The 23,805-nt window shown below is 37.4% G+C and overlaps 4 protein-coding genes across 5 annotated transcripts; 2 read left to right on the top strand and 2 right to left on the bottom strand.

Annotated features, from left to right (window-relative positions):
- Nucleotides 1–875: 875 nt before the first annotated feature.
- On the top strand, nt 876–2,313 carry LOC145902030 (transcription initiation factor IIA subunit 1-like). Its single transcript, XM_082989867.1, has one exon. The coding sequence runs from the start codon at nt 1,015–1,017 to the stop codon at nt 1,972–1,974; it is 960 nt and encodes a 319-aa protein (XP_082845993.1). The 5' UTR covers nt 876–1,014; the 3' UTR covers nt 1,975–2,313.
- Nucleotides 2,313–3,432, top strand: LOC145902031 (transcription initiation factor TFIID subunit 9-like). 2 transcript variants are annotated; one of them, XM_082989868.1, is made up of 5 exons: nt 2,313–2,508; nt 2,564–2,700; nt 2,764–2,901; nt 2,964–3,044; nt 3,198–3,432. In XM_082989868.1, exons 1-5 carry the CDS (start codon nt 2,343–2,345, stop codon nt 3,261–3,263), a joined length of 588 nt encoding a protein of 195 aa, XP_082845994.1. In that variant the 5' UTR covers nt 2,313–2,342; the 3' UTR covers nt 3,264–3,432. The 2 variants fall into 2 exon arrangements, with proteins under 2 accessions (XP_082845994.1, XP_082845995.1); XM_082989869.1 differs by having other exon boundaries at nt 2,764–2,904.
- A 2,591-nt stretch (nt 3,433–6,023) lies between these two features.
- Nucleotides 6,024–13,684, bottom strand: LOC145901583 (uncharacterized). The gene is made up of 13 exons (XM_082989318.1): nt 13,560–13,684; nt 12,699–12,982; nt 12,596–12,647; nt 11,294–11,430; nt 11,013–11,179; nt 10,893–10,946; nt 10,508–10,679; nt 8,734–8,874; nt 8,485–8,553; nt 8,238–8,386; nt 7,717–7,883; nt 7,526–7,613; nt 6,024–7,384 (listed from the first exon to the last, which is right to left on the bottom strand). Exons 2-13 carry the CDS (start codon nt 12,963–12,965, stop codon nt 7,048–7,050), a joined length of 1,800 nt encoding a protein of 599 aa, XP_082845444.1. The 5' UTR covers nt 12,966–12,982; nt 13,560–13,684; the 3' UTR covers nt 6,024–7,047.
- Nucleotides 13,685–16,331: 2,647 nt separating this feature from the next.
- On the bottom strand, nt 16,332–22,741 carry LOC145901392 (guanine nucleotide-binding protein subunit beta-1-like). Its single transcript, XM_082989051.1, has 9 exons — nt 22,501–22,741; nt 21,442–21,480; nt 21,264–21,370; nt 21,078–21,141; nt 20,834–20,996; nt 20,702–20,768; nt 19,966–20,167; nt 19,631–19,847; nt 16,332–19,205 (listed from the first exon to the last, which is right to left on the bottom strand). Exons 1-9 carry the CDS (start codon nt 22,573–22,575, stop codon nt 19,099–19,101), a joined length of 1,041 nt encoding a protein of 346 aa, XP_082845177.1. The 5' UTR covers nt 22,576–22,741; the 3' UTR covers nt 16,332–19,098.
- Nucleotides 22,742–23,805: the final 1,064 nt, after the last annotated feature.

Here is a 23,805-nt window from a genome sequence, read left to right as displayed (position 1 = left end):
GTTGAAGAATTTACCCTCACAAAACTACAAGCAGAGAAACTGTTTCTGACCCGTTTCAAAGTATAGTAAAGCGTCCAAACTAAACCCAACCCAAATCTATCCTACCGTTTTTACACAAAATGATAGAATTGTTAGAATAGAGAACGTTAACCGACTAGCGTAGACTACATTTTTTTTTGAATGATATGTAGTTGTATTGCAATCATGCGTTGGAGACTGGTAAGCGATTCCAAGGTAAATTTGAACTATTAGTTGACAATTAAAAAATTAAATTGAAAAGATCAATAATTTTGTAAGAATTAAAAAGGTGTACTCCGCAAAAGTCTACTCGTTCCACACGAGTAATTACAAGTTTACAGTGGTATGTTATCGTGTTGAACGAAAATCGAAAGAAAAAAAAGAAATGTTTTATTTGTCCAATTTTGATTTTGAGTAGCTGATGCTAAAGTGCGACTTCGTACAAAAAAAACATGGAAAATGGAAAATTTGATTTTAGTACCAGATTAAATTACTGTATATATGTAGTTTGATTGAAGTCGCGTATAGGTATGCTTTTCTGGGGTTTCTGCATTCCACCCTTAGGCACTTTCTTTCTATGAGATTTTAACAACAAAATCTCGGACCTGTCAGGAAAATTGTTGAACAAAGATGTCAATTAAGGACTTTTCTGTTGTGATTGAATTTACAAAAAGAAATGTTTTGAAGCGCAAAAGAATGAGTTAAAAAAAAATATAATTACAAAACATGTTTTGAAATTATAAAAATCAAATGCTATTGCTAGGTGGCGCCTTATAGAATAAAAATGCGTGTTGTCGCGAGCTGCGGTCAGTGCCGATTTATTTCGGAGGAGTAGGTAGGGTAATATTTTGCAGCTATGACAAGCTTTTGTTCGTATAATTGTATTTGTTATAATGTATGAAACTGTTTCTTTGTAATTTTTTCCAAAACAAAAGATGAAATAATTTGCTTCAATAACGTGTCTTTACATTTTACCATTAAATCGTTTTTCAGAAAATGGCCAAGTCATCCAATTCAAATCAAGTTGCAAAGCTTTACCAAACTGTAATAGAGGATGTGATTACTAACATTAGAGAAGCATTTTTAGATGATGGTGTTGATGAGCAGGTTTTGCAAGAACTTAAGCAGACATGGGAAACAAAAGTTGTTCAGTCCAAAGCGGTTCAAACACAAGCAGATGACCCTCGACATGGACAAGGGGCTGCAATGCCAATGTACGTTTATGCAAACACATCTGGTGGAGGTGATGCCTTACCACGTCAAGTTATGTATCGAACAATACCCAGTGGCCAAACTATTCAAATGACTGGGGCGGGACAGCAAGCTGCAATGGCCCTACCTGGAAACATAGTCTACCAACAACAACCACTTGCTTCCACCTCTGCAGGTCAGGGTCAGCTGTATGCATCATACCAACCCACATCTCTTCAGAATTCAAGCCAGTCTAAAGTAGTTCTTACCACCCACAATCCTGTATCATCATCTAAGGCCAATAAACCTGCTCAGCAGCCTGTGACACAACTGGATGGAGCTTTTGACAGTCAGTCATGCTCAAGTTCACTTTCTACAAAAAAAGGCACATTGTCACTGATTTTAAGAAAAAAGAAGGGCAAGAAAACAAAGTTTATTGCTCAGGTTGACGGCAATGTAGGATCATCATCAGAAGATGATGATGAGGATGATGATGAGGATGATGAAGATGATGCTGAAGAGGATGATGAGGATGAAAAAGCAGAGAAAGAAGCAGCTGTTGATGTGGAACCCTTATGCTCTGATGATGATGGATCTGATGACGACCCTGTGGAATTATTTGACACTGACAATGTCATTGTGTGTCAGTATGATAAAATCCACCGCACTAAGACCAGATGGAAGTTTCATCTAAAAGTAGGAATTATGAATCTTGATGGGAAAGACTTTGTTTTTCAAAGAGCAACGGGTGAAGCTGAGTGGTGATTGCAGTATATTGTTAAGTGTGTGATTCACTTGAAACAAACAATTTACAGACAGTGCCACAATCATGTTTGGTTCCTCTGTTACCATATACTTGTTAATAATTGTGTGTAAGTAATATTGTGCTTACAAGTGAAAATGTTGAGTTGCAACACACACAGTTTATAACCTCATGCATGTTATCAATACTTTTCAACTTATATTTCTATTGGACATATGCTGTTAGTTTTGAAGAAAAATAACAACTTTTAGGCAAAAATTGCCTGAAATTGTGATTAGTGAAATTTTGATAGTTCATCTGGATCAATGCCACTGATAATACTTTTCATTTTTTATTACTAGTTATAGTTTTCTACAAAAATAGATTCAGTATGGCTGCCATGAATACATCTGCTAACAAATCGGAAGCGATGTCTGGCAGTTTAGCACAATCACCGATGCCAAAAGATGCAAATACTATTGTAGCTATGCTGAAGGACATGGGTGTTACAGATTACGAGCCTAAAGTAATTCATCAACTCCTGGAATTAACTTACAGTATGTTCACCAAAATTTAATTTTTGATTTATTATAATTCCCTATCCATGTTTAGGATATGTATCAGATGTGTTGGATGATGCAAAAATGTTAGCAAACCATGCTGGACGATCAACTGTATCTTTGGAAGACACTAAGCTGGCTATTAAGTCCCAACTAGATCATTCTTTTACTAACCCACCACCTCGTGAAGTAAGTGTGACACATATAGGAGTGTTTTATTTTGACCATTGACTTAAAAAAAAAATGGGTTAGTTTTTAGTTGATGTTGCTCGTCAAAAAAACACATCTGCTCTCCCATCTCTGAAGAACTTCTCTGGTGCAAGATTGCCTCCTGACCGATACTGTCTTTCCTCTGTAAACTATCAACTCAAATCGATTTCAGACAAAAAGGTAGTTTTTTAAATTGGGCATGTGACATACTGGCCATATGATTAAGTAAAACTTCTATACAGAAAAAGTTGGCTACTCCCAGCAGTCGTAACCTCACCTCACAAGCCAACATGCCAGTGAAACCTCAATTCGTGAATCCACAGGTAGGCCAAGTTAGTCAACATGTAACTAACTGTAATTTTTGCATGTGCAGCAAAGGTACTCAATAGCCTTTCATGAACATTTTGAAGCAACAAAAACAAGTTTTGCATGTAAATCGCGAAACATGTGATATTATATCCACAACAAACTTTTAGATTATCATGCCAACGGGAAATGCAGCCAAGCGAAAATGGCATGATGATGATAACTATGATGATTGAGGGAACAATATTATTGCATTGTGTTATAATCTCATCGAATTGCACTAGTTCATGTGAAAAGTTTGACAGTGCTTTTGTTTTTGTATTCTTCAGTAGACAAACTTGAAGATATTGTATATTATTGAATCTATTATCTTATTGCCTTTTTGTATGAAATAAAGAAATTAGTTCTGCACAACTTTTGTTTTCCTGAAGTTATGGAGCGAAAAAAGATTGGATCTTGAAGCGTAAATTTTATTAGTCTGTTGACTAATGTTCGTTCCGGCGCTGGATGGTGCTAATGAGAAGACGAGTTCTCACCGATTGCTACATTCTAGGCCAAAAACGTTATCTTTTAAGTAGCAAGTTGTTAATAACGGTAATGAATGTATTCCATCTTGTTCTACAACTGGTTATTTTATTGACCCTGCAATACATACCAAGGACATTGTAAAAATGTAAGCCTAGTTAGAAAACTATATTCCAGCCTGTGTTAGTTTTATAACACAGTTTTGTATACGAGGACCTCGGCTGCTTCGGATTTAGTTGCTGCAGAAATTGGGCGATTTCGGACGAAATGGGATATATTCAAATGACTTTTTTTCTTGAGAAAACGCTTTAGATAATCCGGGATTTACGCCAATTCCAGATAAATGTTGCTCTTTTTACATCTCACAATACGGATTTGTTATTTCCTGCTTCAACCGTGCATTCGAACGCAAAACCACGATTCGAACGCAAAACCACGTGTTGATCTCGAAAACATTATAAATATCGTCAATTCTCGACGAACCACATCACGCCGTACTGCTGCACGTATAGGACTTTCTATTTGTTACCCAATGCTTACAAGGTAATCAGATAGGATGAAGATTAGAATAGAAACATGTTCTGTAATGCTTTGATTCGAGAGTTTACTAAATGTCTTTAACCATAGCTATTTTTGCCCATATCTTAAAAATTTTTTATAATATTTTTGTTTTACGTAATCACAGTACATGAATACGAGAAAGGAAGCAAAGCAAAAAAGACATGACAAAATTACATGCTGGGATACGCCGGACAGTACACGACCATTTAGTTTTATAGAGTACAATGTTTCTTTTTTTTGCTATGTAGGCCTTATATAACTCACAATTACGTACATTCTTAAAAAAATCAACAGATTTTGAATAAGTCGAATTCTTTTCCGCGTATGCTCATGTAAATAACAAATTTGACACATAACAACGCATAATTAAAGAAAGAAACGTTTACCATGTAGGGGGAGACCGGAGATAGCTCGGACGGTTTTTGGAAAATTGCTCATATTTTTTTTTAATTATGAACTACATTCTTAAATTTTATTTAGTTGTAACCAGTTAAGCATTACTGAAAAAACAAAAAGTTTTTCGTTCGTTTTAGCTCACTAAAAATGCTCATTCAGCCCATTTTTAAACAGCCCCCGGTGCCGGGGTAACATACCAGACGTGACTGGGGATATCTCGGACAGCAACTTTTAACAGACGTTTTTTTTGGTTTATTTAACAAATAACTGAAACTAAACTTGGCGCAATATTAGCATTGGGACATTAGCGCATAAAATATCACTCAAGCTTTCCATAATCGGGGCGTGGCCACTTACCGTTTCGACCCTTCCGCACGTTCATGCTTTGTGTAACTCGTGTACTACATTTTACGGAGCACGCATAGATTTTCGGGTTAACAAACCATTTTTTATCTTTGGGGCTTTTTCTTACTGCCGAAATTGGATCATTTTATCCAGCCTCTGTTTATTCTCTTCTATGACTTGATAATTTTTCATAAAACTCAAAAAGTGTTGTCTTCTCGCGATTTCTTGCCATGATGTCCAAAGTACACCTATATTTTAATGAATTCCAAATAATTTATCAGAATGTAACAAATTTATGAGAGCTGCAGACAGGGTGTATACACGCACGTGCTGTTTCGACCTGTAAGGTCTCATCAGTGCAGCTGTTGATGTGGCACTGTGCTAGCTGGTAGACTAGCAGGCACACAGATTGCCACTTTGTGGTGAGACCTTACAGGTAGAAACAGTGCGTGTATACACCCTGTCTGCAGCTCTCATTGATTATTATGGCTCCTTTGCGCATGTAACAAATTTAGACTTCGTATTTTTGCCCCTAACAATGAAATCTTCCCAGTGTAACAATGAGACAAGAACAAGAAAATGATAAACACTCTAATCCTTCTTTTGAAAAAAAACACACATGTTAGCCTACTATTTAATTTCTGGAAGGAATGTAATTGCTCGTTGGTTGTCACGGCATTAAGATTTAGTTTGATTTGGGAGCTTCTTAGTTTGTTTTTTCGGTTGCTGTGTGCACAATAAACAAAGAGCCATGACATTTCTTCTGTTAATCTTTATTTTATTTTAATATTGACACTGGAATTGTGCCGTAGAACGCACTCCATTTCCCACTCGAGGGAAAATTTCGAGACAAGGTTTATTAATGTTTCAGGACGCTTAGTTTGTAAAATAGTACAGTTAAATGTTGCATTTTGTGGGACTTCTTGCAATCCAAAAAATAAAGTCGTGCGGCCTCCAGTTTGAAAAGCCTGAATTTAAAAACTGTCTTCGGTTGTTCCGGAGCTCACGCAAAGCAGGGTGCATTTGTCGGACAAAGTCCGGATTAATCGAGGTTCGCATGTACCTACCAACAAAAAACATTTTTGCTGGTTCCGAAATGCACTTTATTGCTTGCATAATGAATATTATGTCGGTATATCTTACCGACGAATAAAAAGTACTTCGATAGAACCTTCACCACACAGCGTACAAAACGCAATCTTCTATTTTCCTGCATGACGGCATCACACAACAGGCAGCAAAAATTTTGGAGTAAAATCAATGCATCAGACTTTATGACCTAGATTATTTGTATAAAATCACGCTATAACTTAACGTTACACAAGAAACAGTTACGTTTAAAAAATATAGCAGCGAAAAATAATGCGCGAGTTGAGAGATGTCGGATACTGACATCACGTCACTGAAGCCAGAAAAACAGCTTGGCTTACCACAAAAAAACTTAAGTTGAAACAAAAGTTACATTTTTTGGAGTAAAACTGCAGTCTGCAGTGGTATATAGTGAAGAAGTACAAAAATATCTTTAGTAGATGAGTAGAAGTTGCACTATGAAGCTACTGCAACATGTCAAAGGTCAACAAAGAACCCCATGTATCATGCTACAATAGCTTAACAAACTACGAAGAAATAGAAGAAAATCAAACCAACCTTGCTTTTAAAAAGTGTGACAACATATTCAACTTGAGCCAAATTGAATCAATCAAGCTAAACATATGTACATCCCTGAGCGAACAGTACACCATAACAACATCACTTACAAACACAAAATTTTACAATTGAAAATTTCTCCCAGCCTTTTATATCAACCATAGGCCTAGAATATTATTTTGAAACAACATCATAACTGTTTAATCCCCAAAACAAGCAAACAATATTCTCTGTCACATTAATCTGGTTTAGCTTGAAGAAGAACTTGTTCAATGTTTCACGTCAAAGAAGCAAGCTTGCCAAAAAAGCTTTGTCAACAACATGCCAAATGCAATGGTTGGCATCCTAATGAAATCAACATTTTACAAATGTTTGTTGAATCAAAAACAACATAGACAAAAACGTTTGGAACTGACTTCTTCCACTCCTTCAAAATAACTATTAAAGAGAATGGCATTACACACTGTCACCAATCATGTAGAAGGGCAAGTGGTAACTCTCTTCGATTGCTCATGAAAGTGTTCAACTACCTTTCTATCAAACTTGTTAAGTATCATAAACAACATCTAACTGTGTTGAGTCACAAGACTCATTGTCTGACTCAATGCCAGTGTTGCTACTTCCCGGCGTAACCGACAACATTCCACTGTGAACATCGGATGAAGACCTTGATAATGAATTAAATCCCCCAGCCAAACCACTTGATCCACTGCTAGCTTGACTTCCATCTGTCACCATGGCAACCTCTTGATCATTTGGATCAGAGTTGGGAAGCAAAAAGCTTGTATTTGAGGAATCTTCTTCAACTTTAATGTACGTTTCACCAAAATTGTCTTGTGTTGTTGTGGCCTCACACTCTTCGGCGATATTAAGCAACTCGCTTCTGAAATATTGAACAACATTTATCATTTAATTCTAAATGAAAACACAGGTATTTTTTTCAATAAAACGTTACATTTCATCATTAAACATAAAAACAAATACATTCTATACTATGGATAATTGTATCAAATAAATCTCTTACGATGGCAAAATCCTTGGTGCATCTTGAAGAGTGTAGCGCATATTTGGTGATCCAATGGTAACTGCATCTTTATGAAAACCTGCCATTTCTGCAACATTGGAAGTCAAAACTGTAGTTTTTATTAGTATGCAAATCACTTAAATCATTTTCCTGATGTTTGCACAAATAAAATGAAAGATTGTGGTAAATACCTTGAAGATATGGTTTCAATGCAGGTGGAAGCAGTGTTTGTGCTGTTTTTAAGTTTTCTTCAGAGCAATTGCCAGACTCCAAGCCATAAGCCATCCCCATGCGCTTGAGAACTTCAATATCATCATGAATTTCAAATGTGTTATCAAAGTTAAACATGTACTCATATCTGAAATTGAAGGCATAAAAAATTAACATTATTGGCATGAAATTAATGTATCTAGAATTTACTGGAAGTTCTACATACAAAAAAAACAAACAAAAGCACACTGTTTAAAAAGTTCTTCTCTATTATTTGACAATCCACATATATCTGTCAATAAGTAGGGTGACCCAGCTTTGTGGTGCAAGAGCATGTATTGTTTCTGTATCACAAAAATCTACCAACATTTTTTAGTACTGATGTATTACAGTTTTACTGATTGCATCAATGATTATACATGTTCTGGTTCACAAAAAAAAACATCAAAAGAAAACAATACCCAGTAAGTTTCAAGTTATGCCATGCTTACAGTACACTTACTTATCATTAGATATGCTGCAATCTATGACAGTTTTTTTGCTCGTGTTTACAATAATAAACGGCAACTGAATGGACGAATTGTCCTGTGGTGGTCCTTGTGTTTGCTGGAGTCGTTTGTTGCGCTGGAGGAGGTTTTTGAACGCAATTTGCTGCAAAAAAATGTGAGGTATGCAAATATTGGATTTTACACATACGAAAACACAACCAAACACTTCAGTGAAATTTTGATCAACCCACTCTAAAGTACCTGTAAGATGAGTTCGTGCAGCTGCAGCGTTTTTTGTTGTATTCTCTGTTCCCGCTTTCTCTTTTCGTTCTGCAACGCCAAGAGAAAAAAACTGACAAAGCACGCCAAAAATGTAAAACGCCCAGCGCGTGGGCCGCTTTGCCATCACACATTGCTTCGTGCGTTCGTCGCGGTTAACGTAATCTGAAGTTCAAGCCCCGTACCATTACGTCAGCGTGGTTGCGTGGGAGGTAATGTGACAGCATTTACCTGCAAGGCGAGAACTTCTTGTGCGGAGTTAGTGGGAAGACCGACCCAGTGAATGTCCTTTTTGTCCTTGTATATTATATCCATGGCCATGAGCACGTTGAGGGCGTCGTACACCCTCCGGCGAATGTTCTTCTGGTCATACTGAAACAACAAGGGCGATATGATAAAAACGCGTGAAAAAAACATGCGTACATAATTCCAACAGTTTCAATATTAAAAGCACATTTCCAATGAAAAACTAAAAAGGACTCCTGTCCTGACAACAGCAAACATGTATCGAAACCCCACCCTGGTTAATATTTTGCAGTAAAGCATACCGAAACTCAAGCAACCCGTGTCAGGAAGCATTGGGATCGTAAAACTACATTTGAGATTTCTGGACTGGCACACAGTTACTACGGTAATAAAAATTGGAGGAATTTACGGCAAGTTTTTCGTTGTGGTTTAATCAGTCTAGCATTGCCGTCTGTTGGTTGACGCATTGTCTTTAGGATATTCCGCAACTGAAAACTACATAAGCCGGAAGGACGCCTACTTAGATAAATGGCGCATCCTTAGAGAGGACCGACATGAATCGCTTCCACGGGGGGATAGGTGATGTTTTCGGACACCTAACTAAAAGACACTTTGAATAGTCAATAACCGAGGGAAGAGGTAAAAGCCAGCAAAGCCGATTGGCAGTAACGCGACGGGCGAAGCACAAAGCAACGGGAAACAAAGCAGTCGGCGAGTGGAAAGGTGGAGCGCGCATACTTGAGCCAGTGCCGCGCCTCTCACCGCCTTTCATTCCCCTGGCGATCAAATGTTTGTGAACGTTTGAGTTTAGGGGCCGACGAGGCGCGTTTGGTTTGACGCTACGACTGGAAGAGGCGGCTATCGAAAACCAAAATACTCGAAAACACCCTGACGATGCTCACATCCTTTGCGCAGTGTCACGCACGTGTCGCCGCTAATAGGCACGTCCTTCCCATTCCTCTCGTTGTTACATACTCGTTCTGAGAACGTTAATCAATAGTTCCCAAGGAGGCCGAGGCGGTAGCCGCTTCTCAGCAGTAATATACGGAAGTTGGTGATGTGATTGCAAACCCCCTTTGCTTCAATGTATATGTTCCTCTATAGCATTGCTTTATTAAGTGGCAACACGTAATTGATAGGGGATGTGGTTGACAGTAGCACCTACAGTAGAAAGACTGATGGCAATTAGCCCACAGAAAACCCAGCAATATTCACAGGCCTTTTCTGGTAGTGGTATTTAGAGAAAAGCATTTTATACATTGCTAGGAATTATCACCATGATAGACGCTTGTTATTTTCCAAATGTCAACCAGCTTCTTGTGACGTGAACGCCCTATCGCATTAAAGCCAACAAACATGCTCTCTGAATTGTTGCGAAATCAACCGAGGCAAAATACATTAACTCCAAACGAAAAACATACATGAAAAGTGGAGTTGTTTCCTGACGAAACCTCGAACATACACCAACCTTGTATGTGTACAGCTAATGTTTCTATGCATAGTTTCAAAGTTACGCCTTTGCAATTTACAACCACGCCACATTTGGTTTATCATTACAATACTCTCCCTGTAGACCAAGACAACAGATGGCTGTAAGTTTTCCTCTTCTACCCACGGGACAATGGCTGGTTTTGGTTTCAGGTGTGAAGAACAAAACAATATCATGGGACAAAACCAGTTCGTAATCATAAATCTGCACACTTCAATAAAGAGTGCTCTACACACTTGTTCTTTACAGCGCAAGATGTTTTCTACTCACTTGGTCAGTGACAAGCTTCTGGGCATCGGCGTATTCAGCCACCAGTTCGTCCGCCACCTCGTTGTATGTGGTCGTTACCTTTTTCTTTACCTTCTCACACACAAGCATGGCAAAATGTCGTAGGCCTTTGCTTCCTTTCTCGCTTGAGGTGAGGTGCCTTCTGCGTTTCGAGCTGTGAGAAAAATACATATAGTTTGAATTACTAATTGGCACAACTTCACCATTCACAAACTTGAAAATTATTCAGATAAACATGGCCAAGAGCTCAAATCTTGGCATCAAATTTTCAATTTATAATTTTAAACATTTGAAAAGAATATTGTAATTTTTTGTACATACAAATGATAACAAATCATGGTAAAAACAAAGTTCAAAAAATACCTACCTGTCAGTCGAAGGTAATGCATCAGAAAAAACAGCCGATCGTTTGTAATGTGGACTGCCAAAAAAACAATGGTATAATTGTCTGCACTTAAATTGAATAGCTAATTGCAAAAATTCAAACCTTTGTGACCACGATGGGGAAATAGTTGTGAGTTTGGCAGGAGATATTTGTGGTACAAAGGAATTTGGCTGAACAACTGCAGTCATGCCAGTAAGAGGTGGACTAATAAATGGCGATGCTGGAGCTGATGAAACTACTGTGACCAGTTTTGTGGGGGTTGAAGGAATCTGTCAACAATATGGTAATGTGCAAACTTTTGTGCAAACAACAATTGCTTGTAGAAATTTGCTTTCTCTTAAAATATGTACCAAGGTTTATATAAAACATTATCTTGCACATACCACAGAACCAGCTGTTGTTCGTGCAGCGGAATTATTAGTGTTAACTGTAGGCTTCTGAATAGTAATTGTGTCACCCACTTTAAGTTTGGGACCAGGGCGGGCAACAACTCGAGAGCCTGATGGAATGTTGATGACACCTAAATAACATAGTTAGAAAGAGTTAAATTTCAATTTGTGTGTATAAGTTACACACACACTTAGCCGCAAAAAGTAACTTAACATAGTGACTTTATCATTTTGTATGCATAATAGGTTTTACCTGGGTTTTTGTTAATTTATGTTACAAGAAAACCTGATTAACTTAAAAAAAATTCTAGCTGTCAAACTTGTTATGCAGTAATTGGATAAAGCGCCATAAAGCAACAATTAAAAACCTCAAGAGACCTTATTAAAGAATTGATGACATGTTTAAAGCACAGGTTTTCAAAATGTGAAAACCCTTCATGATTATAATAATAAACACACTGCATTATAACTTTATCTTTAACAAAGAACACAATGAAGTTTTCAACAAATATTAACAATTACGCCAGTTTATAAACCTATTTAGTTCATGTTTTAATTGTTTATTAATGTGTTAAATATGCACATGTAAGTAGTTGTCTTGTATGTACTAGAGGCCTGATAAATATTTGTGCATATATTCTATGAAGCATGTTACAAACTATTTGCTTGCTCTAATGGCACAAAATGAGCTGAGAAAACACAAATTTTGGAACAGCTGGAGCAACAACCATGTGTTTTTCTTTTTGTATTCGTTCCACACAAAGACACTGTATACATCAGGAAATTCTTGTCAAGTGTGTCACTAACATCAAACTCAGCACACCCATTATTAATGCCCTACTTGCAGGCCATATCTAGTAACAATACTGAGCAAGTAATAAAACTCATGCTAAACTTGCCAAAAGAAAGTAAATACAAGTCCCATTTGCTAAAAACCTCTCAAGACTCTACAATTCTTAACATTTTAAATGAGTGATTATAGAATAAAAAAAAAAATGGATCAATTTATAAACCTAAGGCCCCTGGCAGGCTGTCGATCACACACCTTATCGACATGATTATATGTTAAATTCCACAAAGCGATATGTGGACAGCTCAGATGGTGGATGTTTATTGAGAAAAATATATTTCGCCTAAAATATCAGTTTCTCCAACTGATTCAAATATAATCTTTCTAAATGAGTTGATTTTTAGTGAGTTTATTGTTTAAGGGGATTTTAAAAATACTTCAGATCCTGGTTTGCAAAAAATTATATATAAAAATGCAGTATTGTTTAAGTAAATAATGTCACCCACCTTTAGTGGGGCTGTGAAAAGTTTTTATGACGTTCACTCCATGTAATGTTCCCTAAAAAGAAAGGTTTTAGGCAAGACAGATTAAATGCTCAAATGTTATTACTGCATCTCCAGGAGTCTTTATGATGCGAAAAATTGGTGCTTGCAGGCTGTTGGACACACTGCTCATAGGGAGGGCCTGTATGATCTTTGCTTGTGACATATGTTGGAAAACAGGCTTTGCTTTCTGTTCACCGCTTCCAACTAGATCAACTGATGACAAGTTGGCAACAACTGCGGGATTCGAATTTAGAGTAGATATGCTCACAATACTCGAGTGTGGTACCACAGTGGACAAACTAGAAATCTCTACATTCTCTTGAACAGCCATGCCCAGAAGTGTCTAACCTGGAAAAAGCAACACAATGTTGAAAAGTTAGTGCCAGAATGCTTCACTATGTTATACAAAAACCATTTAAAAATATTACAAAATTCTAACTGTATTTACTGTTTATAGCATTTAAAAAAGAAATGATTTGTAAGTTAACACATAAAAACAAAGCTATATTACAAAAAAAGTGTAAAGGTTAAACAAAAAGACATTTTACATTTTTATAAATGCATTATTGACATCTATTATAATACAATGGATTTTTTTGGTTAATGTTGATTGCACAGACAAATTGTGTTTTTTGTATGTTAATGCATTAAGTAATTTTTTTTGCGCAGATTGCCCATTAAGTTGTGAAAATGTGCATGGATAATAATTACTATGTGCACATCACTCCCACCAATCCAGGTTGAAAATTGCTAAAGGATTTTTTTTCAGCGAGTGTTAATTGTGCGGACTAACCAACATTTTTCTTATATTAATGTACGTATTACTTTTTTTTTGCACATAACATTGTTTCCACACTGGCACCGATAAACCAAACAATGACTGTTTAAAAAGCTTACCTACAACAAAGTAGTTAAGCAGTATTACCTTTAATGTAATACAACATTTTGCATACAAAGTATATTTTTAACCACGTGCACAAATACAGATTTGTATGGTAGAAAAGGGTTTGCATGCAGCAAAAACTTATTTTAGTTTATTGCATGACTTTCTGAAAGGAAAAACACACTGCAACTAAAATTTCCGCATTTTATTCTTTAGATAATTCGAGTGTGACTAAGTATGTTATTCGTTGTCTTTTTTCAAAGAAAAAAACAAAACAATACGCTCACAAAATATTTTTACCACGCCAGCGGGGCAGGTGCTGTCCGACAAAGATTTTTCAGATTCGCGGATTTTCGTCACGCTTTGTGAAAATGATCACGTGGTTTGTATTGTTTCCATGGGTCGCTTCCGACTTTCTGACTGGCATCATATTTATGTTAGGTTTTCAAAACAAACAAACAAAAAGCCTCCAATGAATTAAAATTATTTTATTATTAAGAATTGTATACAACAGTAAAACTATACAAAAATCCAACAGTGTTACCAAAACTTGTATTCCCTCTCAAAAATCCGAGAATGGAATGCAAAAGACCCTATGAAGACGCAGTTGATGAATGATTATCCCCAGAAAGACCATGTATAGTGAATAAAATAAAGCACAATAAAAGTAGCCATAAATTATAACAACATTTAAAACAACGCTTTATTGATAATTTTGGGTGCTATAATGTGTAGAAGTTTTTGATGTTAAGGAAGGTTTCGTGTTTTAAGTTATAACTTGAGACACAAAGATTTAAGTTGATGCAAATCCTCAATAATTAGTCAAACTCAATTAACTGGGCAGAAACAAGTACAAAATAATAAAACTTTATTTATAATGTTCATACACACAGTAAAACAGAATATGTAAAAGTGCTTTATAGTGTCTTTGCAAATCATTGTGTGGACGAAGTTTCTAGGCTACACTGGCAATCAATCTAAATTTACCGGTTTACATTGCTCAGTAGGCTATATAATAGATTTTCCGTTCTCAAAATTACATTTCTGTGCACAGTTAATGCAAAACATAATTAAGAGAACAAAAATGTGCCGGTGCGAAGACTTGTATGTAATAGAGATCACATGAAGTTATAAAAGGAACGCAGTCCTTATGATAGAAATTCCTTAGTTTTAAAACAGAACACGGTGTTCGGAGAACCCCATTTGCTAATCACGGGCCTTTTAGGCGGACAGGGGCCCTGATGCACCGCACCGACTGGTCGGGATCGACTGTAGTTATTATTTCCACGTTTTGAGGTAAATCACTGCAACATAACAGTGTGAACTATTTTGGGACAACCAAAGTTGACGTAAATTTAAATCAATTTTACCCTTTTCTTGACGATTATATAGGCCTAACACAAAAAGGAAAAGCTATTGGTTTGTTACATATGTTCTTGGCGAACAGTCGATGTATTTAGTGACAAGCGATCGCGAAACGAGGAATATATAGACTTATGTATTTTATTGTAATTCCTTGCAAATCACAATAATGTCCAAAGAACTGTAGTCTTTTATCTCAATAAAGGGGTTCCGCTTATATTCTTTCAAGGTTAAAGCTTTTCTCGAAAAAAAAACATCCAGAAACCTACAAGCAGTGGTGGGATTCAGTCGGTTCGCACCGGTTCTATGGAACCGTTTCATCAAATTTTATGAGATCAGCGAACCGGTTAGCATCATTGGTTACTGTCAATATGACTTTTTGTAACAGAACCCGTCGATTCATATGACTTTTGTGATAGAACCGGCTGACAAAACATTTGAATCCCACCACTGCCCACAAGGCATGGGCGCCACCCCAATGCCTGCGGGTGAAGAGGAGCTTTCCTATTATCAGCAAAACATTATTTGTCTGTGGTCTAAATGCATGAACTTTCCTTCGGTAACTTATAACCCTACTCCTTTTCCATGAAAATCGTGGAGGTATCTGCAAATCTGTTGATGTTTGATGTGCAGAAAATTATAACAACTAAAAGATCATATGGCGTTTTCAGAATGGACGTTTTCATGGCTTCATTATGTGGCAGCATTTTTCAAATGAAATCATTAATTTTGGACAGTCTTTCATAAAATTCGATTTGCCCACAAAATCATACGTACCGGATATTGAAGAGCTTGACATATTCACTTTGACATGATCAAACTTTAACATGTAATTGTAGACGAAGCATTTGGATAATGTTGTATTCAAAATACTGATACGAATTAGGTAAATAGTTTGAGCAAGCTTAGCAACCGCCTACAAAACTTGACTGCTTTTTGTAGAAAGCGCCCGACCCATATACCAAAATTTACACAACGCGATAACCTTCAACCTTTAAACACGTCGCGCTAAACTTCATGCAGTAAAATCATTTACAATTCTCCAATGGCCTAGCCGTAAAACATGCTGCACTTAACACGAAAATATATGGCTTAGGAATCGCTTCAGTTTACAGAATATCCCATGCTAGATTTATTCGTTTTTTTGTATGCGACTTCAAGTACAACACTTCACACCTAACTGGGATAATCAATTAGCGCAGTCCCCAAAACACGTTGATACAGATGTCGTCCCATTTGGGATTTCTAATATAGTATAATCAATGTTTGTGCTATTTTTTTACAATTTAAGTTACGTAATACAATATACCAAACATACTGACTACAGAGAAAACTTTCCATGATGTTACGGGAATGTCACAGCTGCTACAAAATAACATGGAACTCGAGACCTTTAGCACAAGCATACTGGTACGGTTTATTTGCGTCACTGTCGGCGTAAGAGAGCAGTCGTAATTGTTGATATTTTATTTAGTGATAGACAGATTCACATTGAAATACAAATACCTAACTCACCACGTTCGCGTTTTACTACGTCGAGTTTTCAACACACGCGACGCATCACGCCAGGGTTCGCTCACACAAGCAGGCCATGACCAGTAACAAAACGGTATGTACAATATTGAGAAGATTCTTTGCGATGGCCTCGTGTCGCGAGATAATCGATGTAATAGCGATGACAACAGTTAAAAAGACTGACACCAAAGTACTCAACAAAAAAAAGACGAAACACGTTCTTTGGGGGAGGGGAAGTGATTTGCATGGTGGGTCAGATAGTTAGCAAACAACACCAAGGTAAGTGTCAAAACAGGGGCTTAGGGATGAGAGTTCACTACATGGTTTGACCGCAAGCTTTTCAAGGAGAGCAAAAGCCGATGTGCCACAGTGTGAGTGTTCTTCTCGGCCGCGAAGCAGGCGGCAACCGGGCGGAAAAGCAATTTTATTCCGTAGTGAATTTTCCATACCGCACCAAATCAAATCGTCCCAAACGATGATATTACTTTCGTGTCCGCAGAGGGATCGCACTGAATGAGACCGGTGTCTGGCTTAGAGGCGGTTTGTTAGTAGTTATTAGGTCACACTGCCGACATGCCGCGCGGCTTTGCGGAACACTTGGGAAAGATTAGCACACTTACAAAAAACAAACAAAGGAAAAGCGGTAAGCAACATAATAGGAGGGCAAAAAAAGTAAGAACTGTTTCCGGATGCGGCTCAAACATGATTCGCAAAATTGATTAACGGTGTGACGCCCGGTAACCGACGGCTGCAGGCGCCAACTGTCGGTATAGTATACAAGGATAAAACAACAGATAAATAATAGCTAATTTACTTCTCAAAACGGCACATACGGAATTACCACACGTATAACAACTGCTGATTCTCGTCACAACGGGCCAATCTCAATGCAGCAAAGATAACAAGAAGAGACTTATGAATGCTTCATGTCGCCGAGTGTGCGGGTGGAACGGCTGTTATGCGATGCAGTAGTTGTTTGACCGAACCACATACGTGCCGTATGCACTTCCCCTTACAAGTGATTATCGAAAGCGCAAGGTAATATGTGGACGAAGCGGATCATCGTGGTTTTAAGAGCGCCCTGTTTCTGCCAACGATTTGAATGTAAGCTACCGGCAAAATCCGTAATCTTTAATTGAGAGCACGTAACGGTACAGCGATAGTCGTGAAAAAAAGACGAACAGAAGGTCGATTCATCACCGCGAGCGATTGCAAATCGATTTGCCATCATTCCGTTGGTCTTTTATTAAAACGTCTTTAAGGGCGAGTGGGTTTCAACGTAATCCGGGGCGTCTCGGTTCGAGTGGAGAAATAAAACGTAGCAAACGTAAACTTTGCAACCACCGCCTGTTAGAATGGTGAAAAATTTTCCTTCTTTAAGAAACGCAAAACTGGTTGGTTACAGGTTACTAAATTACCCGTGGTTTACCGGCGCGCGCACAAGCGATCTCTGTGTAACATGCGGTTAGATACGAGCATATAAACATAGATATTCACAAACTCCATGCGATACAATAGCAGAAGACGAAGCATTCAGGAAGTAGGAGGGTCGGAGGGATAGAGATTGAAGGATGTCGGGTTTTTGGGTGCGCATGATTTGCTCTTGAGGGCAAACATAATCGCCCATTGACCAGTGGGCGCGCAAAACACAATTTGCCGGCAAGAGCCTGCGTGCGTCCTCTGCTATCAGCAAATGAACATTGCAATTTCACTTACGCATGCATACAGATAACACACGGCATACAGAAGGAGATTGGGAGAGCTCTGCGCGCGATTTCGATTTAAGAATTTGGTGCAGTTTATCTGTGCTTTGGTATACAGGAGAGATATTCATTGACCAAAGGAAAATTATTGCACATCGTGGACGTAACGTTGGGACAAGATACGTGTTGCGGTGTGGGTTTGACATTACGTGTGTCTTCGTGCCCCCTGCGTCCCCGGTTATTACGAAGCAGCTTTAATTGTTGTACAATATCAGAGCGTATTACAGGCCGCCATTTCTTGGTAACCTTAAGCGTGAGGGGGAAGCGTTGTGCCAACACACACAGCAAACAAGGTCGTATGTTTATGTATGGCGCGAATTAAACGTGGTTGAAAATAAGCGTTGTGGTGAGCCATTATGACAATGGTTCGGTGAGTGCCACCTTCGAATGGACATTTTGGGAGCGCGACCGGTTGAACACTTTGTCACAACATCTGGAGTTCTCAGTGAGTCAATAACAACAACGAACATATAAATACCTAGGGAACGAAAACATTGTCTAGATGTTCGGGGATTTCTGAAGTTGCGAGCTTCAGGCACGCGACGCACAAAAAGCAAATTAAAAACTTATTCAATTCCATGATTTTGTTAAGCTACCGACACGGAGCTGGGTAACAACTTATAAGTCATATCTCCGGGGTGGTGCATAAAAATTGATTGACGGATACAAGCCATGGGTGAATTATTGTCAGACAAAAAGACACACACACAAATCAGACACGTTTCAGGTTTTGACTCCGTCTGCATGATCCACTGCAAGAGAAAACAAGAGCAAGTTAGCTTACAAAACAGGTTCTTGCGTCGTTCTGTTTCCAGAGCACAGCTGGCAACTCAGTTCATGGTTTGTCACTCTGAGAGTTTTTGTTTTAATGATGTTGTCCAGTTGCGTCACCGGCGGCCGTGCAATGGAGTGTCAGACAGTGAACAGCCACTGTCATTGCGTTAATTCCACACTTTCAGGAAGGAATCCCAAGATCCGGTGGCGACCGCCATTCCGTCCACGGTAATTCCAAGGCAGCTTACGCGGTTGTCATGGCCAGCCAGTACTCCTGCGAACAAAAATAGGTCAGTTACCGTATCACCCAAATAGGTATTTATCAACACATAATTTTTAAGATAAACCTTCTGCCATTTGTAATGTTGCGATTAACTACGAAAAAGCATCATTAGCCTGGGCTGGGGTCACACAGCACCAAGCAAGTCATTCAGGTCAAAAGAAGTGCTTACAGCCATCCTGTAAAGCTGCTGCTACTGCCACCATTGTGGCAACCACACACGCTTAACAGGAAGCGTGCAGTCCACTTAGTCATATGCCTAATATTATGATCAATCAACTTAACACAGTCAGTTCCAGCTATAAACTATGCTGCATTTGTGACAGCAGCAATAAATACGCAAAATTAATGCATGAACTGAGTTGAAACATTTTCTCGGCACAGTTGTCTGCCCCTGTTTAATTACTGAAGCAACTAACCTGCTCTGTCACCCTTCATTGCATCCCAGATATTGCAGTTAAAATCGTCATATCCGGCAAAGTAGAGACGTCCACTCTTGCTAAAAGCAACGCTTGTGATGCCACATGCAATGTTGTCATTGCTATACACCATTAGTTCTTGGTCAGAACGAATGTCAAACAGTCGGCAAGTAGCATCATCAGATCCTGTTCCAAATGCCATGTTGTTGGGGAACATCTAAAAAGGGCACACCAGAATTTTTCTCAGCACATTTCATACAGTGAAAAAAGTTTTAAAGGTGATTGACAAATTATATCACAAATTGGTGTACTGAAACTAGATCAAACAGACTTACAGAAACAGCGTTGATATCAGACTCATGGCCGCTAAAAGTCTGACGACACATTCCATCTCTAAGATCCCATAATTTGGCTGTGGCATCACATGCACCACTGATGAATGTGTTTTTGTCATCGGTTAATGAAAGCGACATTACATCTCCAGTATGTCCAGTAAAGGCTGTAGTCTGCATGCCGGTTTCTATGTCCCAAAGTGCACTAAAAAGCAAGAGCAAAATCAAACAATGAAATGCAGCCAGCAAACCATGCTTCTAATTTAAGAGCAAAAACAGACAGTCAAGGTCAATTAGTAGTCTTCAAAAGAAACATACAGCTGCAGAACGACCTTTGGTGTTACATGATTAGACAATTACTTAATTGGTACTTTGTCATGAGTAAATTTAAGTGTAACAAATTTGAATAATTTGTTTTATTTTACTTGAACAGTTCAGAAATAAACCAACAGCTACTGCACTAACAGTACTGTGTGATCAATATGCTACAAGCACAGAACTCATAAATTATTAACATATTAGACAGCAGTCACAGAGGGGTGCACAGCAGTTGTGCTATTAAGTGAATGTATGTTCAGGTGGTACAAGCAGTTCTGTGAAACAACCACCAAATTAAACTAATTGAATGTGACCTATGGGTGGTGGGCTGCAGAACATTACTCGGGATAACATAAACCATAACACAATTTTTTTCTTTTCTTATTTTAGGCAAAGAAAATAAAAAATAATACACACTAACCAGGTCATATCACCAGAGCTTGTTACTATCCTGGCATCATCCAAGAAACGGCAACATGATAAATAGCCTAAAAATACAAAGAATATGAAGGTTTGCCAACAAACAAGCTGCATTCTGTTAAATTTCACTTACCAGTGTGGCCATTTAGTTCCCTGGAAACTCTTACATTGCCTTCTCGTGTTTTAAGGCTGTAGATAGAGCAAATGTTGTCTAGACCTCCACATGCAACAAAACTTGCTGTAGGGGCATAAGCACACGTCATCACCCAACTTGACCGTAAAGGTATGGCATGTACCTATCACAAACAGAAAACTTGGTGAACGCTGCTTAAAACATTAACCATCCAACACAAAATGCATAACTGAATGTTTGGTACCTTGTTTGTTGTGTATGAGTCCCATAGAATAAGTTTTCCATCTTGTGAAGCACTGACTATGTGCCTAAATAGTAAGCAACAATGTTACAAGCCAAAATATTGACTATATGACATGATGAATTTTATAGCTTAGAAAAGTAATGTGTAATTTTTCTGTACATTTTTACACAGGGCACATTCTACAACCTTGAGTCTACTCCCCAATGCATTGCATAAATTTTTGCCAAATGTCCTCTCAAAGTTCTCCTGTTTCTCATTTGAACTCTTCCGATGGAATCAACATTTGAAGCAACCTATTTTGTTAAGTACACATATTTAATTTTGCTGTATGAACTTAAAATGAACAGCATTGTTAGCAACTTACATCTAAAAGTGTGGTGTCTCGTAGAGCATTTCGCTTATCCTAGAAACAATTTAAATAGAAAAAATTATTTTTTTTTATGACAGACAAAACATATCAATGGCAAAAAAACATATGAAGTTACAAATCATTTTTACATATTAAAGTTTGCAACCTCAAGTATATGTTGTCGCAGTGGTGAGAAAATAAGGAAAACTTGGCAACAAAGTAGCAATATTATTTTCTCATCACTTGCAGGCCACAAATTTTGTGATTAAATGTTGTTATTAAAATGTTATTACCATATTGTTTCATAACAAATAGCTTTTAAACATGTTTGTAACAATCTTTCGATCTATCTATCATCTATGTCATTGTACCATAATTTTAGTTGTTTTTTTACTGGTAAACTTTTTAAAAATTTTGCAAGTTGCAGTTGAATTCAACTATTTTTGGTGGCAAACAACATTTTTTCAAGAGTCCGCTTGGCTGGCAATATACCAGGAGCCGATGATATATTGCTGCCATGTCATATTAAAAAGATTCGAGATGTTAGCATTAAGCAAGAACAGATGAAGATAAAAAATGGACCTGACATAAAACAAACCTATCCCCTTAGTTGTACCCAGGACCACACAACAAACTCCTAGTTACGTTAATTTCAGATTATCTCATGAACAATATGTGTTCAAGGACAAAGTAGAAACAAAGATTGGTTGTACACCATGGAAATCTTCACCAGTAAGTTATAACATGTGCCCAAGCATATTTGACAACAAAGCTACCAAAATTAAGTGGCTAAACCTTGTTCAAACAAACCAACACTTAGTTGGCATGAAATATTGTTTTGAAAACTCACATATTATCAATGAAGATTGGACATACCAAAATCAATTATAGATTTATTTGTACCAAAATGGAAAACAAAAAATAGCACTGATAAATATATTTATAATACTTCAATAAACCGGTTACAACTATTCTAATAATAAGCTGCAGTGAAAGGAACTATGGATTGTTAGATTGTTTAGCCAATTCATTTTACAATAGCAAGTTATTTAAAAAAAAAAAAAAAACATGTACCCTAATTTCCCGCTTGATGTTTTCAGCTTCAGTTTTTAAATCTTCCACACATGACTGTTGATTTGGATATGCCATCCTGTGGCCAGGTAAAATGCTCAGTTCGGTGCCTCCAAACAGACGCACAAGAGCTCAGAGCAGCAAATACAGTGTCTGTTACTGAGCTTTGATATACTCAACAACAAGCTCTTTCAACAAGCCTTAATTTAGTTAAGCGACCAATTAAATTCCATAGAAACTCTTTAAATCTGTGCAAAACAACAGCAAATTGTGAGTGAGTATAGGAAGTTAAATAATGGTACCATAAAATAGTTTATGGTCAATTGGATAATTGCAATCCAGTGCCATTAATTATTTTCTGTCCACAACAATGGTAATTGTCACTTCATTCCCGTATTTTCGTACTACACAATTTTCTAAGTTGAATTTACCAATCAACACAAGTTTGTTTAAAATCCTTCTATTTCAGAGTGGGTGTACTCATTACAATCCATATTTGGTAGCATATGACCATCTCTAATAGCACACACAGCTTGCCAGACGTGGATTAGGTTACAAAAAACAAAATATGTATATGATATAAATGTTATATACATAATTTTATGTAAAATCATATATTTGACGATTTAGCTTGTTGTGGCATCATCAAGTTATGCTACAAACGATGTGTATGTTCATGTGTAAGTAAACAGCAACATGAAATACTTGCTGAACAAGAATTGATGACACTTCCAAAACTATATTTAAAGCACACAGTTAAAGTCTATGACAAGAGAATGGTTGATGGTGTACCACAATGGCATGCTATAAACAAGTACAAAACAAAATTTTGCAACTATCATACCTGATTTTATGTTTGTGTCACATGCAATATCAACTTTATTTTAATATATGTTCCAACTGGTAAGGTTGACCATTTACAAAAATTTGAATTCAATGACTAGTATGTATATATAAAGAGACAAAGAACCAACACTTGCATGGAATAGTAACTTCCCTAGAACACTCATATAATAATTGGGTTTCCACTTTTTTATTCCATTTTGAGAATAAAAAGACTGGCCCATACTGTTGTTAACATTGTCATTCATTGTCATGTTAATAGTGTTCCTTATTCCATTCTTTTTTTACATTTTTTTTGCAAAATATTAAATTAAGCCACTTTTAAATGTATTTGCATCAAACTGTTTGTCAGGACATTTTTGTGAGGATCAAAAAAGAACTGACCAACTACTATTAGTTTGTATTGTAATATTGTGTCTGATTCATTCCCACTAGAACAGATAAACAAAAAATATTGGTGCAGCA

This window comes from Ascidia mentula, chromosome 5, assembly GCF_947561715.1.
Source record: "Ascidia mentula chromosome 5, kaAscMent1.1, whole genome shotgun sequence".
NCBI lineage: Eukaryota > Metazoa > Chordata > Ascidiacea > Phlebobranchia > Ascidiidae > Ascidia > Ascidia mentula.
The sequence above is the reverse complement of the archived record's forward strand: the minus strand, read 5'-3'. Positions and strand labels throughout refer to the sequence as shown.

Bases quoted from the DNA above. Each gene is read 5' to 3' on its own strand.
- LOC145902030 (XM_082989867.1), top strand. From the start codon at position 1,015: ATGGCCAAGTCATCCAATTCAAATCAAGTTGCAAAGCTTTACCAAACT.
- LOC145901392 (XM_082989051.1), bottom strand. From the start codon at position 22,575: ATGGCATATCCAAATCAACAGTCATGTGTGGAAGATTTAAAAACTGAA. The intron at 21,481-22,500 runs GTACATGTTTTT...AATTGTTTCTAG, and splicing joins ACATCAAGCGGGAAATTAGG to GATAAGCGAAATGCTCTACG. The intron at 21,371-21,441 runs GTAAGTTGCTAA...TTAACAAAATAG, and splicing joins GAGACACCACACTTTTAGAT to GTTGCTTCAAATGTTGATTC.
- LOC145902031 (XM_082989869.1), top strand. From the start codon at position 2,343: ATGGCTGCCATGAATACATCTGCTAACAAATCGGAAGCGATGTCTGGC. The intron at 2,509-2,563 runs GTATGTTCACCA...ATCCATGTTTAG, and splicing joins ACTCCTGGAATTAACTTACA to GATATGTATCAGATGTGTTG. The intron at 2,905-2,963 runs GTTTTTTAAATT...ACTTCTATACAG, and splicing joins CGATTTCAGACAAAAAGGTA to AAAAAGTTGGCTACTCCCAG.
- LOC145901583 (XM_082989318.1), bottom strand. From the start codon at position 12,965: ATGGCTGTTCAAGAGAATGTAGAGATTTCTAGTTTGTCCACTGTGGTA. The intron at 11,180-11,293 runs GTATGTGCAAGA...TATTGTTGACAG, and splicing joins GAACAACAGCTGGTTCTGTG to ATTCCTTCAACCCCCACAAA. The intron at 8,554-8,733 runs GTAAATGCTGTC...TTGGCGTTGCAG, and splicing joins AAGAAGTTCTCGCCTTGCAG to AACGAAAAGAGAAAGCGGGA.